The sequence below is a fragment of the Rhinopithecus roxellana genome, chromosome 5 (assembly GCF_007565055.1).
Source record: "Rhinopithecus roxellana isolate Shanxi Qingling chromosome 5, ASM756505v1, whole genome shotgun sequence".
NCBI lineage: Eukaryota > Metazoa > Chordata > Mammalia > Primates > Cercopithecidae > Rhinopithecus > Rhinopithecus roxellana.
This window is the reverse complement of record NC_044553.1, coordinates 162,464,738-162,477,333: the sequence shown is the minus strand read 5'-3', so window position 1 is coordinate 162,477,333 and position 12,596 is coordinate 162,464,738. Positions and strand designations below refer to the sequence as shown.

At 43.4% G+C, this 12,596-nt stretch overlaps 1 protein-coding gene and 1 non-coding gene across 2 annotated transcripts in view; both read left to right on the top strand.

The window, feature by feature from the left end:
- Nucleotides 1-12,596, top strand: part of PPP1R13B (protein phosphatase 1 regulatory subunit 13B) — a 125,004-nt gene that overhangs the window by 48,802 nt on the left and 63,606 nt on the right. Inside the window, exon 2 of the mRNA XM_030929865.1 lies at nucleotides 10,412-10,559. Coding sequence (XP_030785725.1) covers nucleotides 10,412-10,559 — 148 coding nt within the window. The remainder of the gene's footprint in view (nucleotides 1-10,411; nucleotides 10,560-12,596) is intronic.
- On the top strand, nucleotides 10,579-10,657 carry LOC115898001. Its single transcript, XR_004057768.1, has one exon. It is a non-coding gene; the product is annotated as a small nucleolar RNA SNORD51 (small nucleolar RNA).

Here is a 12,596-nt window from a genome sequence, read left to right as displayed (position 1 = left end):
GATTCCTAGGTATTTTATTCTCTTTAAAGCAATTGTGAATGGAAGTTCATTCATGATTTGGCTCTCTGTTTGTCTGTTACTGGTGTATAAGAATGCTTGTGATTTTTGCACATTAATTTTGTATCCTGAGACTTTGCTGAAGTTGCTTATCAGCTTAAGGAGATTTTGGGCTGAGACAATGGGGTTTTCTAAATATACAATCATGTCATCTGCAAACAGGGACAATTTGACTTCTTCTTTTCCTAAGTGAATACCCTTGATTTCTTTCTCTTGCCTGATTGCCCTAGCCAGAACTTCCAAGACTGTGTTGAATAGGAGTGGTGAGAGAGGGCATCCCTGTCTTGTGCCAGTTTTCAAAGGGAATTTTTCCAGGTTTTGCCCATTCAGTATGATATTAGCTGTGGGTTTGTCATAAATAGCTCTTATTATTTTGAGGTACGTTCCATCAATACCGAATTTATTGAGCGTTTTTAACATGAAGGGCTGTTGAATTTTGTCAAAAGCCTTTTCTGCATCTATTGAGATAATCATGTGGTTCTTGTCTTTGGTTTTGTTTATATGCTGGATTATGTTTATTGATTTGCGAATGTTGAACCAGCCTTGCATCCCAGGGATGAAGCCCACTTGATCATGGTGGATAAGCTTTTTGATGTGCTGCTGAATCCGGTTTGCCAGTATTTTATTGAGGATTTTTGCATCGATGTTCATCAGGAATATTGGTCTAAAATTCTCTTTTTTTGTTGTGTCTCTGCCAGGCTTTGGTATCAGGATGATGTTGGCCTCATAAAATGAGTAAGGGAGGATTCCCTCTTTTTCTATTGATTGAAATAGTTTCAGAAGGAATGGTACCAGCTCCTCCTTGTACCTCTGGTAGAATTCAGCTGTGAATCCATCTGGTCCTGGACTTTTTTTGGTTGATAGGCTATTAATTATTGCCTCAATTTCAGAGCCTGCTATTGGTCTATTCAGGGATTCAACTTCTTCCTGATTTAGTCTTGGAAGAGTGTAAGTGTCCAGGAAGTTATCCATTTCTTCTAGATTTTCTAGTTGATTTGCATACAGGTGTTTATAGTATTCTCTGATGGTAGTTTGTATTTCTGTGGGGTCAGTGGTGATATCCCCTTTATCATTTTTTATTGTGTCTATTTGATTCCTCTCTCTTTTCTTCTTTATTAGTCTTGCTAGCGGTCTGTCAATTTTGTCGATCTTTTCAAAAAACCAACTCCTGGATTCATTGATTTTTTTGGAGGGTTTTTTGTGTCTCTATCTCCTTCAGTTCTGCTCTGATCTTAGTTCTATTTCTTGCCTTCTGCTAGCTTTTGAATGTGTTTGCTCTTGCCTCTCTAGTTCTTTTAATTGTGATGTTAGAGTGTCAATTTTAGATCTTTCCTGCTTTCTCTTGTGGGCATTTAGTGCTATAAATTTCCCTCTACACACTGCTTTAAAAAAAAAAGTCCCAGAGATTCTGGTATGTTGTATCTTTGTTCTCATTGGTTTCAAAGAACATCTTTATTTCTGCCTTCATTTCGTTATGTACCCAGTAGTCATTCAGGAGCAGGTTGTTCAGTTTCCATGTAGTTGAGTGGTTTTGATTGAGTTTCTTAGTCCTGAGTTCTAGTTTGATTGCACTGTGGTCTGAGAGACAGTTTGTTATAATTTCTGTTCTTTTACATTTGCTGAGGAGTGCTTTACTTCCAATTATGTGGTCAATTTTGGAATAAGTGTGATGTGGTGCTGAGAAGAATGTATATTCTGTTGATTTGGGGTGGAGAGTTCTATAGATGTCTATTAGGTCCGCTTGGTGCAGAGATGAGTTCAATTCCTGGATATCCTTGTTAACTTTCTGTCTCGTTGATCTGTCTAATGTTGACAGTGGAGTGTTGAAGTCTCCCATTATTATTGTATGGGAGTCTGAGTCTCTTTGTAAGTCTCTAAGGACTTGCTTTATGAATCTGGGTGCTCCTGTATTGGGTGCATATATATTTAGGATAGTTAGCTCTTCCTGTTGAATTGATCCCTTTACCATTATGTAATGGCCTTCTTTGTCTCTTTTGATCTTTGATGGTTGAAAGTCTATTTTATCAGAGACTAGGATTGCAACCCCTGCTTTTTTTTGTTCTCCATTTGCTTGGTAGATCTTCCTCCATCCCTTTATTTTGAGCCTATGTATGTCTCTGCATGTGAGATGGGTCTCCTGAATACAGCAGACTGATGGGTCTTGACTCTTATCCAGTTTGCCAGTCTGTGTCTTTTAATTGGAGCATTTAGTCCATTAACATTTAAGGTTAATATTGTTATGTGTGAACTTGATCCTGCCATTATGATATTAACTGGTTATTTTGCTCGTTAGTTGATGCAGTTTCTTCCTAGCCTCGATGGTCTTTACATTTTGGCATATTTTTGCAATGGCTGGTACCGGTTGTTCCTTTCCATGTTTAGGGCTTCCTTCAGGGTCTCTTGTAAGGCAGGCCTGGTGGTGACAGAATCTCTAAGCATTTGCTTATCTGTAAAGGATTTTATTTCTCCTTCACTTATGAAACTTAGTTTGGCTGGATATGAAATTCTGGGTTTAAAATTCTTTTCTTTAAGAATGTTGAATATCGGTCCCTACTCTCTTCTGGCTTGTAGTTTCTGCCGAGAGATCTGCCGTTAGTCTGATGGGCTTCCCTTTGTGGGTAACGCGACCTTTCTCTCTGGCTGCCCTTAAGATTTTTTCCTTCATTTCAACTTTGGTGAATCTGGCAATTATGTGTCTTGGAGTTGCTCTTCTCGAGGAGTATCTTTGTGGCGTTCTCTATATTTCCTGAATTTGAATGTTTGCCTGCCCTACTAGGTTGGGGAAGTTCTCCTGGATGATATCCTGAAGAATGTTTTCCAACTTGGTTCCATTTTCCCCCTCACTTTCAGGCACCCCAATCAGACCAAAACTCACAGAGTAGATTTGGTCTTTTTACATAATCCCATACTTCTTGCAGGCTTTGTTCATTTCTTTTTCTTCTTTTTTCTTTTGGTTTCTCTTCTTGCTTCATTTCATTCATTTGATCCTCAATCGCTGATACTCTTTCTTCCAGTTGATCGAGTCGGTTACCGAAGCTTGTGCATTTGTCACGTATTTCTCGTGTCATGGTTTTCATCTCTGTCAGTTCGTTTATGACCTTCTCTACATTAATTAGTCTAGCTGTCAATTCTTCCACTCTTTTTTCTAGATTTTTAGTTTCTTTGCGCTGGGTACGTAATTCCTCCTTTAGCTCTGAGAAGTTTGATGGACTGAAGCCTTCTTCTCTCATCTCGTCAAAGTCATTCTCTGACCAGCTTTGATCCGTTGCTGGCGATGGGCTGCGCTCCTTTGCAGGGGGAGATGCGCTCTTATTTTTTGAATTTCCAGCTTTTCTGCCCTGCTTTTTCCCCATCTTTGTGGTTTTATCTGCCTCTGGTCTTTGATGATGGTGACGTACTGATGGGGTATTGGTATATGTGTCCTTCCTGTTTGATAGTTTTCCTTCTAACAGTCAGGACCCTCAGCTATAGGTCTGTTGGAGATTGCTTGAGGTCCACTCCAGACCCTGTTTGCCTGGGTATCAGCAGCAGAGGTTGCAGAAGAATAGAATATTGCTGAACAGCGAGTGTACCTGTCTGATTCTTACTTTGGAAGCTTCCTCTCAGGGGTGTACTCCACCCTGTGAGGTGTGGGGTGTCAGACTGTCCCTAGTGGGGGATGTCTCCCAGTTAGGCTACTCAGGGGTCAGGAACCCACTTGAGCAGGCAGTCTATCCGTTCTCAGATCTCAACCTCCGTGTTGGGAGATCCACTGCTCTCTTCAAAGCTGTCAGAGTCGTTTGCGTCTGCAGAGGTTCCTGCTGCTTTTTTTGTTGTTGTTGTTTAGCTGTACCCTGTCCCCAGAGGTGGAGTCTACAGAGACAGGCAGGTTTCCTTGAGCTGCTGTGAGCTCCACCCAGTTCGAGCTTCCCAGCGGCTTTGTTTACCTACTTAAGCCTCAGCAATGGCGGGCACCCCTCCCCCAGCCTCGCTGCTGCCTTGCGGTTAGATCGCTGCAGACTGCTGTGTTAGCAATGAGGGAGGCTCAGTGGGCATGAGACCCTCCTGGCCAGGTGTGGGATATATTCTCCTGGTGTGCCCGTTTGCTTAAAGCGCAGTATTGGGGTGGGAGTTACCCGATTTTCCAAGTGTTGTGTGTCTCAGTTCCCCTGGCTAGGAAAAGGGATTCCCTTCCCCCTTGCGCTTCCCAGGTGAGGCGATGCCTTGCCCTGCTTCAGCTCTCGCTGGTCGGGCTGCAGCAGCTGACCAGCACCGATTGTCCGGCACTCCAGATGACCCCAGTACCTCAGTTGAAAATGCAGAAATCGCCGGTCTTCTGTGTCGCTCGCGCTGGGAGTTGGAGCCTGGAGCTGTTCCTATTTGGCCATCTTGCTCCGCCCCCCTATAGTCAAGAAGTCTACTTTTCAGAGCAAGTAAGCACAAGCTGTGCCTCTGTGAGTGCCGAAGGCTACTGCTTTACGCATGCCTTACTCATGAGCTTCCGCCTTCTAGAGGCAAGGATTGTGCGAATGGTTTGCTAACTCAGAGCGTTGAGAGCAAACCGTGGGATGCCTTAGTGGGTAGAAGGGTAAGGGACGAGGAAGAAAAACCGATTCCGAAATACTGAGTGAAACAGGGCATTCTGCTTGTTGCTAGTGAACTGTAGGAATAACACTTAAGGGAAGGTAGTAAAAAAATTTTTTTTACTCATTTGAAACTTCAATTTATAAAGCATGATTTGGGAAAATATATTATTAGATCTTTAAGAGCATAGATTATGAAGTCACATTGGAAAATATTTACCATTACAACTGTGTAATAAATGTGTATAAGTAAGAATAAACTATATTCCAGTTGTTTCTGATGAAACTGTTAAAGCATTAGTCTTGGCCTTGTTTGAGCTGGATCCAGTAATTACCTATTTTATTCCAAATTCTATAGATTCCAGGCTACTTATTTCAGTATACAAAAACCCCTAGTTTTTATAAATTCTTACGGGTTAGTGAGCAGAGGTAACTGTTACTTCATTTTTTTTAAATTTATTGTAAAATAGAAATGTGTTCAGGGAAGAGGGATGATGCTTGTTTATTGAACAGACTGGATGTATCTTCGATTGTGTGTGTATATATATTTTCTCAACTTAGGGCATGGTAGGGGTTCTGTATTTTGTGTGTCATTCATGGAGTTGACCAGATTTTAGGGTGCCTCCCAGGCATCAGGTCCTGACTCAGCAATGGGAAATTAAAGACTCAAAAGTGAAGTGCTTGGAAGAGTGCAGAGTCTATGAGGGGAGGGAGTCATTGAGGTGATGCAATATCTGGGTGAAGAGCCACTGGATTGCAAAGGAAGGAGCATGTGGCCTCCCTGGTGAGCGGAGGTGGTAAGGAATGTTTTGCAAAGATGGTAGTTAAGAGCTGAGTTTTGAATTGTGAATAGGAATTTACAGGCAAACAGGAAGGGTACTTGGGCAGAGACATGGCTGCCAGAGAGAACTCCATTGATGCTGACGGAGGGAAGTTTAGTGCTTGGAGAGACTTAGAAGCTAGAAGGCTAGGAGCATGTAGTTTATCTTGTTTTCTCAGAGTATATTTTATAGAAATCCAAGCCTCATGAGATGCCCTGGAGGGAAAAAAGAAATATACATGATCATTACATTAGACTCTTAAGGAGTGCTCAGTTAAGAAACCTGTGTCCTGCTTGTATACCAGAGAAGGTGTTTTGGGAAGGGCTGGTGTTGGGTAGTGGGGAGCTCTTAAATATTTTAAGCAAGGGAATAACTTTATTTGACTTTTAGAAAATGAAATGGTAGGCCAGGCGTGGTGGCTCATGCCTGTAATCCCAGCACTTTGGGAGACTGAGGTGGGCAGATCACCTGAGGTCGGGAGTTCAAGACCAGCCTGATCAATATGGAGAAACACCGTCTCTACTAAAAATACCAAATTAGCTGGGTGTGGTGGCACATGCCTGTAATCCCAGTGCCTATAGTCCCAGCTACTCGGGAGGCTGAGGCAGGAGAATCGCTTGAACCTGGGAGGCAGAGGTTGCGGTGAGACGAGATCGTGCCATTGCATTCCAGCCTGCGCAACAAGAGTGAAACTCCGTCTCAAAAAAAAGAAATAAAATGAAATGGTAGTGGGTGAGGAGTTAGAGTTGGGGGAGATTGGTGGCAAGGAAACCAGTTTAAAACTGTTATCAATTTTGGTTACATAAAATCTGATCATATTTGTAAAGATGCTTAATTTCAGAATGTAGGAATTTAGAGCACCTGTAAGAAAAAAAAAATCTTTTTCTTTTTTTTTTTTTTTTGAGACAGAGTCTTGCTGTGTTGCCCAGGCTGGAGTGCAATGGTGAGATCTTGGCTCATTGCAACCTCTGCCCCCCTGGGGTTCAAGTGATTCTCATGCCTCAGCCTCCTGAGTAGCTGGGACTACAGGCGCGGGCCACCATGCCTGGCTAATTTTTTGTTTTTTGTTTTTTGTTTTTTGTTTTTGAGACAGAGTCTTGCTCTGTCGCCCAGGCTGGAGTGCAGTGGCTGGATCTCAGCTCACTGCAAGCCCTGCCTCCCAGGTTCACGCCATTCTCCTGCCTCAGCCTCTTGAGTAGCTGGGACTACAGCCGCCCGCCACCGCACCCGGCTAGTTTTTTGTTTTTTTTTGTTATTTTTTTTTTTGAGGCGGAGTCTCGCTCTGTCGCCCAGACTGGAGTGCAGTGGCCGGATCTCAGCTCACTGCAAGCTCCGCCTCCCAGGTTTACGCCATTCTCCTGCCTCAGCCTCCCGAGTAGCTGGGACTACAGGCGCCCGCCACCTCGCCCGGCTAGTTTTTGTATTTTTTAGTAGAGACAGGGTTTCACTGTGTTAGCCAGGACGGTCTCGATCTCCTGACCTCGTGATCCACCCGTCTTGGCCTCCCAAAGTGCTGGGATTACAGGCTTGAGCCACCGTGCCCGGCCGTTTTTTGTATTTTTTAGTAGAGACGGGGTTTCACCGTGTTAGCCAGGATGGTCTTGATCTCCTGATCTCGTGATCCACCCGTCTCGGCCTCCCAAAGTGCTGGGATTACAGGCTTGAGCCACCGCGCCCGGCCTTTTTTTGTATTTTTAGTAGAGACAGTGTTTTGCCATGTTGGCCAGGTTGGTCTCAAATTCCTGATCTTGCATGGTCCGCCCACCTTGGCCTCCCAGAGTGCTGGGATTACAGGCGTGAGCCACCGCACCTGGATGAAAAAAAAAATCTTAACTACAAACTGAAATTATATACTTACTCAAATTCAGAGATTTTACGGTCTGGCTCTGTTGCCCAGGCTAGAGTGCAGAGGCGCGATTATAAGCTGCGCTGCACCTTCAAATTCCTGGGATCAAGTGATCCTCCCACCTCAGCCTTCGTCTGAGACCACTGTCGTGAGCCACCGTTCCTGGCCTGTTTCTTTTTTTTTTTTTTTTTTTTTTTTTTTTTTGAGACGGAGTCTTGCTCTGTCGCCCAGGCTGGAGTGCAGTGGCCGGATCTCAGCTCACTGCAAGCTCCGCCTCCCAGGTTTACGCCATTCTCCTGCCTCAGCCTCCCGAGTTGCTGGGACTACAGGCGCCCGCCACCTCGCCCGGCTAGTTTTTTGTATTTTTTAGTAGAGACGGGGTTTCACCGTGTTAGCCAGGATGGTCTCGATCTCCTGACCTCGTGATCCGCCCGTCTCGGCCTCCCAAAGTGCTGGGATTACAGGCTTGAGCCACCGCGCCCGGCCTCCTGGCCTGTTTCTGACCTTTTATCGAAGATCAGACAGAAATGATTTTTAAAAATCTTTGGTTTAAATTTTACTTTATTCATTTATTTTTATTTATTATATTTTTTTGAGACGGAGTTTTGCTCTGTCACCTAGGCTGGAGTGCAGTGGTGCGATTTGGGCTCACTGCAACCCCATGCCTCCCAGGTTTCAGTGATCCTCCTGCCTCAGCCTCCCGAGCAGTTGTTCCGCTGTGCCTGGCTAATTTTTTTTTTTTTTTTTTTTTTTTTGAGATGGAGTCTCGCTCCGTCACCCAGGCTGGAGTATGGTGGCACAATCTTGGCTCACTGCATCCTCTGCCTCCTGGGTTCAAACGCGTCTCCTGCCTCAGCCTCCCGAGTACCTGGGATTATAGGCATGCACCACAATGCCTGGCTAATTTTATTTGTATTTTCTCCACGTTGGTCAGGCTGGTCTCGAACTCGCGACCTCAGGTGATCCATCTGCCTCGGCCTCCCAGAGTGCTGGGATTAGAGTGCTGGCGTGAGCCACCGCACCAGGCCTGCACCTGGCTAATTTTTATATTTCTTTTTTTTGATCAGAGTTGGGATTTCACCATGTTGGCCAGGCTGGTCTTAAACTCCTGATCTCAGGTGATCCACCCACCTTGGCCTCGCAAAGTGCTGGGATTACAGATGAGAGCCACGATGCCCGGCCTAATTTTTACTTTAGGTGTATTGTTTTTTTTTTTTTTGAGACGGAGTCTCGCTCTGTCGCCCAGGCTGGAGTGCAGTGGCGCGAAATAGGCTCACTGCAAGCTCCGCCTCCTGGGTTCATGCCATTCTCCTGCCTCAGCCACCTGAGTAGCTGGGACTACAGGTGCCCGCCACCACGCCCAGCTGATTTTCTTTTTTTTTTTTTTTGTATTTTGTTTAGTAGAGACGGGGTTTCACTGTGTTAGCCAGGATGGTGTTGATCTCCTGACCTCGTGATCCTCCCACCGTGGCCTCCCAAAGTCCTGGGATTACAGGCGTGAGGTACCGGGCCCGGCTAGATGTATTGTTTTTAAAGTATCTCTTTCATTGTTCCACTGAGGAAAGGAAAAAAGAGAAAACATTTTCCTTCCAATATGATGTCTTAAGATGCTAGATCAAAGTGTTAGTATTTTTTTGAAATTAAAAAAAAAAAAAAAAAAAGGCCAGGCACAGTGGCTCACGCCTGTAATCCAGCTCTTTGGGAGGCCAAGGCAGGCGGATTACTTGAGGTCAGGAGTTCGAGATCAGCCTGGTCAATATGGCGAAACCCTGTCTCTACTAAAAATACAAAGTAAAATCAACTGGGCATGGTGGTGTATGCGCCTGTAATCACAGCTACTCACAGAAGGCCGAGGCAGGAAAATTGCTTGAACCAGGGGGCAGAGGTTGCAGTGAGCCGAGATCGTGACATTGCACTCCAGCCTGGGCGACAGAGTGGGACTCTGTCTCAAGAAAAACAAAAAAAACAATAAAAACACCAGGTGTAGTGGCTCACATCTGTAATCCCAGCACTTAGGGAGACCAAGGCAGGAGGACTGCTTGAACTCAGGAGTTTGAGACCAGCGTGGGCAGCATGGCAATACCCTGTCTCTACAGAAAATACAAAAATTAGTTGGACGTGGTGGCACATGCCTGGAGTCTCAGCTTACTTGGGAGGCTGAGGCAGGAGGATCTCTGGAGTCTGGGAGGCAGAAGTTGCAGTGAGCCGAGATCACGCCACTGCACTCCAGCCTGGATGACGGAGTGAGATCCTGTCTCAAAAAAATAAAATGAGGCCAGATGGTTTTTATTTTTTTGAATACACTATAATGTATTTTTATTTTTCTTTTACTGTGATATATTAATACACTTCCCTGGCCAATTTCTTTTAAGGAATTGGATTTTTGGTCTTTTTGTTATCATTTTTTTAGGAGCGCTTTATGTATTGAGGGGGTTAGCTATTTATTTGTTATATGAGTTGCAAATATTTTCCCCTACCTTGTTTTTTTGGTTTATAAGAGATTCTTATATTTAATATACTTGAATATCAATCTTTTAAAAGATAGTGTCTGGTCTTTGAGTCATAGTTAGAAACAACATCTATACTCCAAGGCTATAAAAGGGAATTTACCCAAGTTTTATTCTGGACTTTTTATGATTTTAGGGTTTGTATCTAAATATTTGAACTATTAGGAAATTATGCTGGTGTACGATATATGGTATGAAACCATTTTTTTTCCAGATGGATATGTTTTGCTCAAACATCACTCATTGTATAGTCTTTTTCCCTCCTTGATTTTTGAGATACCTCCCTCATCATTTGCCATTTTTTCCATGGGTAATTGGGTCTGTTTCTGGGATATGACTTTGCCCCACTGATCTATATATGTGCTGGTGCCTTGTTGCTTTGAGGCTTTGTAATGATCCGGTAGTGCTCTATTACTCACCTCATTTGGAATTTTCCTGACTTGTCTTTTTCATCTTGTACATGAACTTTAGAATCAGCTTATCTTTTATTATTTCCAGAAAAGAATCCTGTTGGCATTTTGGGGGCAGGGGGTGGATAGAGGGATCACTTTAAATTTATAGATTAATCTCTTTGTGATAAGGAATCTTAAGTTATAGCGTTAATCTTTTCTCTTACAGATGATATTAACCGTTTTCTTGAGCAACAATGAACAGATTTTAACAGAAGTTCCTGTAACACCAGAAACAACCTGTCGAGATGTCGTAGAATTTTGCAAGGAACCTGGAGAGGGCAGCTGCCATTTAGCTGAAGTATGGAGGGGAAATGGTATGTATTAGGTCCTGTAAAGGTTGTTACATGAATAAAATCAGATCACCATCTTTTAGCTAGCTTGTGATGGATTTGCTTTTTTTCTGATAAACCTGGGGAAAAAAGGTAACTAAGTACATATAATTTAGTATTTATCAAATGGAAAATATTGCTTCTAGTTCTTAGTTATCTGTGGTAATAAAGAATTGAGTAATTAAAATAAATGTAATTATATTGCACGGGACTGAGTTTTACAAAATGCTTTTTTATATACTTTTTTTTTTTGAGACAGGATCTCACTCTTATCTCCCAGGCCAGAGTGATAGATGTTTGGGTTGTCTCTTTTTTTTTTTTTTTTTTTTGGGGGGCTGTTATGAATAACGCTCCTATGAACTTTCATATACAAATTGTTTTGTTTTTTGTTTTCTGACATGGAGTCTTTCTCTAGTCCGCAGGCTGGAGTGCAGTGGCATGCTCTTGGTTCACTGCAACCTCCACCTCCTGGGTTCAAACGATTCTTGTGCCTCAGCCTCCCAAGTAGCTGGGGCTACAGGTGCGCACTACCACGCCTGGCTAACTTTCTGTATTTTTAGTAGAGTTGGGGTTTTGCCATGTTGCCCAGGCTGGTCTTGAACTCCTGAGCTCAGGCAATCCACCCACCCTGGCCTCCCAAAGTGCTTGGATGACAGGCATGAGCCACCATGCCTGGCAATGTACAAGTTTTTGTGTGGACGTATATTTTCATATCTCTTAGGTATAAACCTAGGAATTTCTGGGTCATATGGTAATTCTGTGTTTAACCTTTTCAACAACCACCAGACTGTTTACTAATGCAGTTGTTTCATTTTACATTCCCTGCAGCAGTATATGATGTGGAGAATTTCTCCACATTCTCATCAACACTTGATACTGTCTGCTTGATTTTAGCCATCCTAGTAGTTGTGAAGATATGTCTTATTGTGATTTTGATTTGCGTTTCCCTAATGACTAATGATGGTGAAAATCTTTTCATGTGCATATTGGCCATTTATGTATCTTCTTTGGAGAAATGTCTAATTCAGTTCCTTTGCCCATTTTTTATTTTTTTATTTTTTTAAGACAATGTCTTTCTCTGTTGCCCAGGCTGGAGTACAGTGGCACAGTCCTGGCTCACTGCAACCTCCATCTTCTGGGCTCAAGCAGTGCTCCCACCTCAGCCTCCCATGTAGCTGGGACTACAGGCATGCACCACCATGCCCAACTAATTTTTGTAGAAACAGGGTTTTGCCGTTGTTGCCCAGGATGGTAACTTCTGGGCTCAAGTGATCCACTGCTTTGACCTCCCAAAGTGCTGGAATTACAGGTGTGAACCACCACACTGCACTCCATTGCCCATTTTAAAAATGTGTTGTCTTTGTAGTACTGAACTGTAGAAGTTCTTTATGTATTCTAGATACAAGTCCCTTATAGATATATAAATTACAATTTTTTTTTTTTTTGCAAAGTTTTGTGCTTTTAATGTTATACTTAGAATTCAGAGTAAAGAATTTTAAGGGTACATGGAGAAAAACTTGACTTTGATAAACATTGGACGATTATAAATTAGAAGTAAAAGGACAGGTCCTCAATTATTTGCCTAACGACAGCTACAGGAAGCAGGTAGTTAAGTAATTGTAATTAATGTGTTTTTTTTTTTTTTTGAAACGGAGTCTCACTCTGTCGCCCAGGCTGGAGTGCAGTGGCGCAATCTTGGCTCACTGCAACCTCTACCTCCTAGGTTCACGCCATTCTCCTGCCTTAGCCTTCCGAGTAGCTGGGACTACAGGCGCCCGCCACCACGCTCAGCTAATTATTTGTATTTTTAGTAGAGACGGGGTTTCACCGTGTTAGCAGGATGGTCATGATCTCCTGACCTCGTGATCTGCCTGCCTCGGCCTCCCAAAGTGCTGGGATTACAGGCGTGAGCCACCACACCCGGAATTAACGTTTTTTTTGTTTGTTTGTTTGTTTGTTTTTTGAGATGGAGTCTCACTCTGTCCACCAGGCTGGAGTGCAGTGGCGTGATCTCGGCTCCGC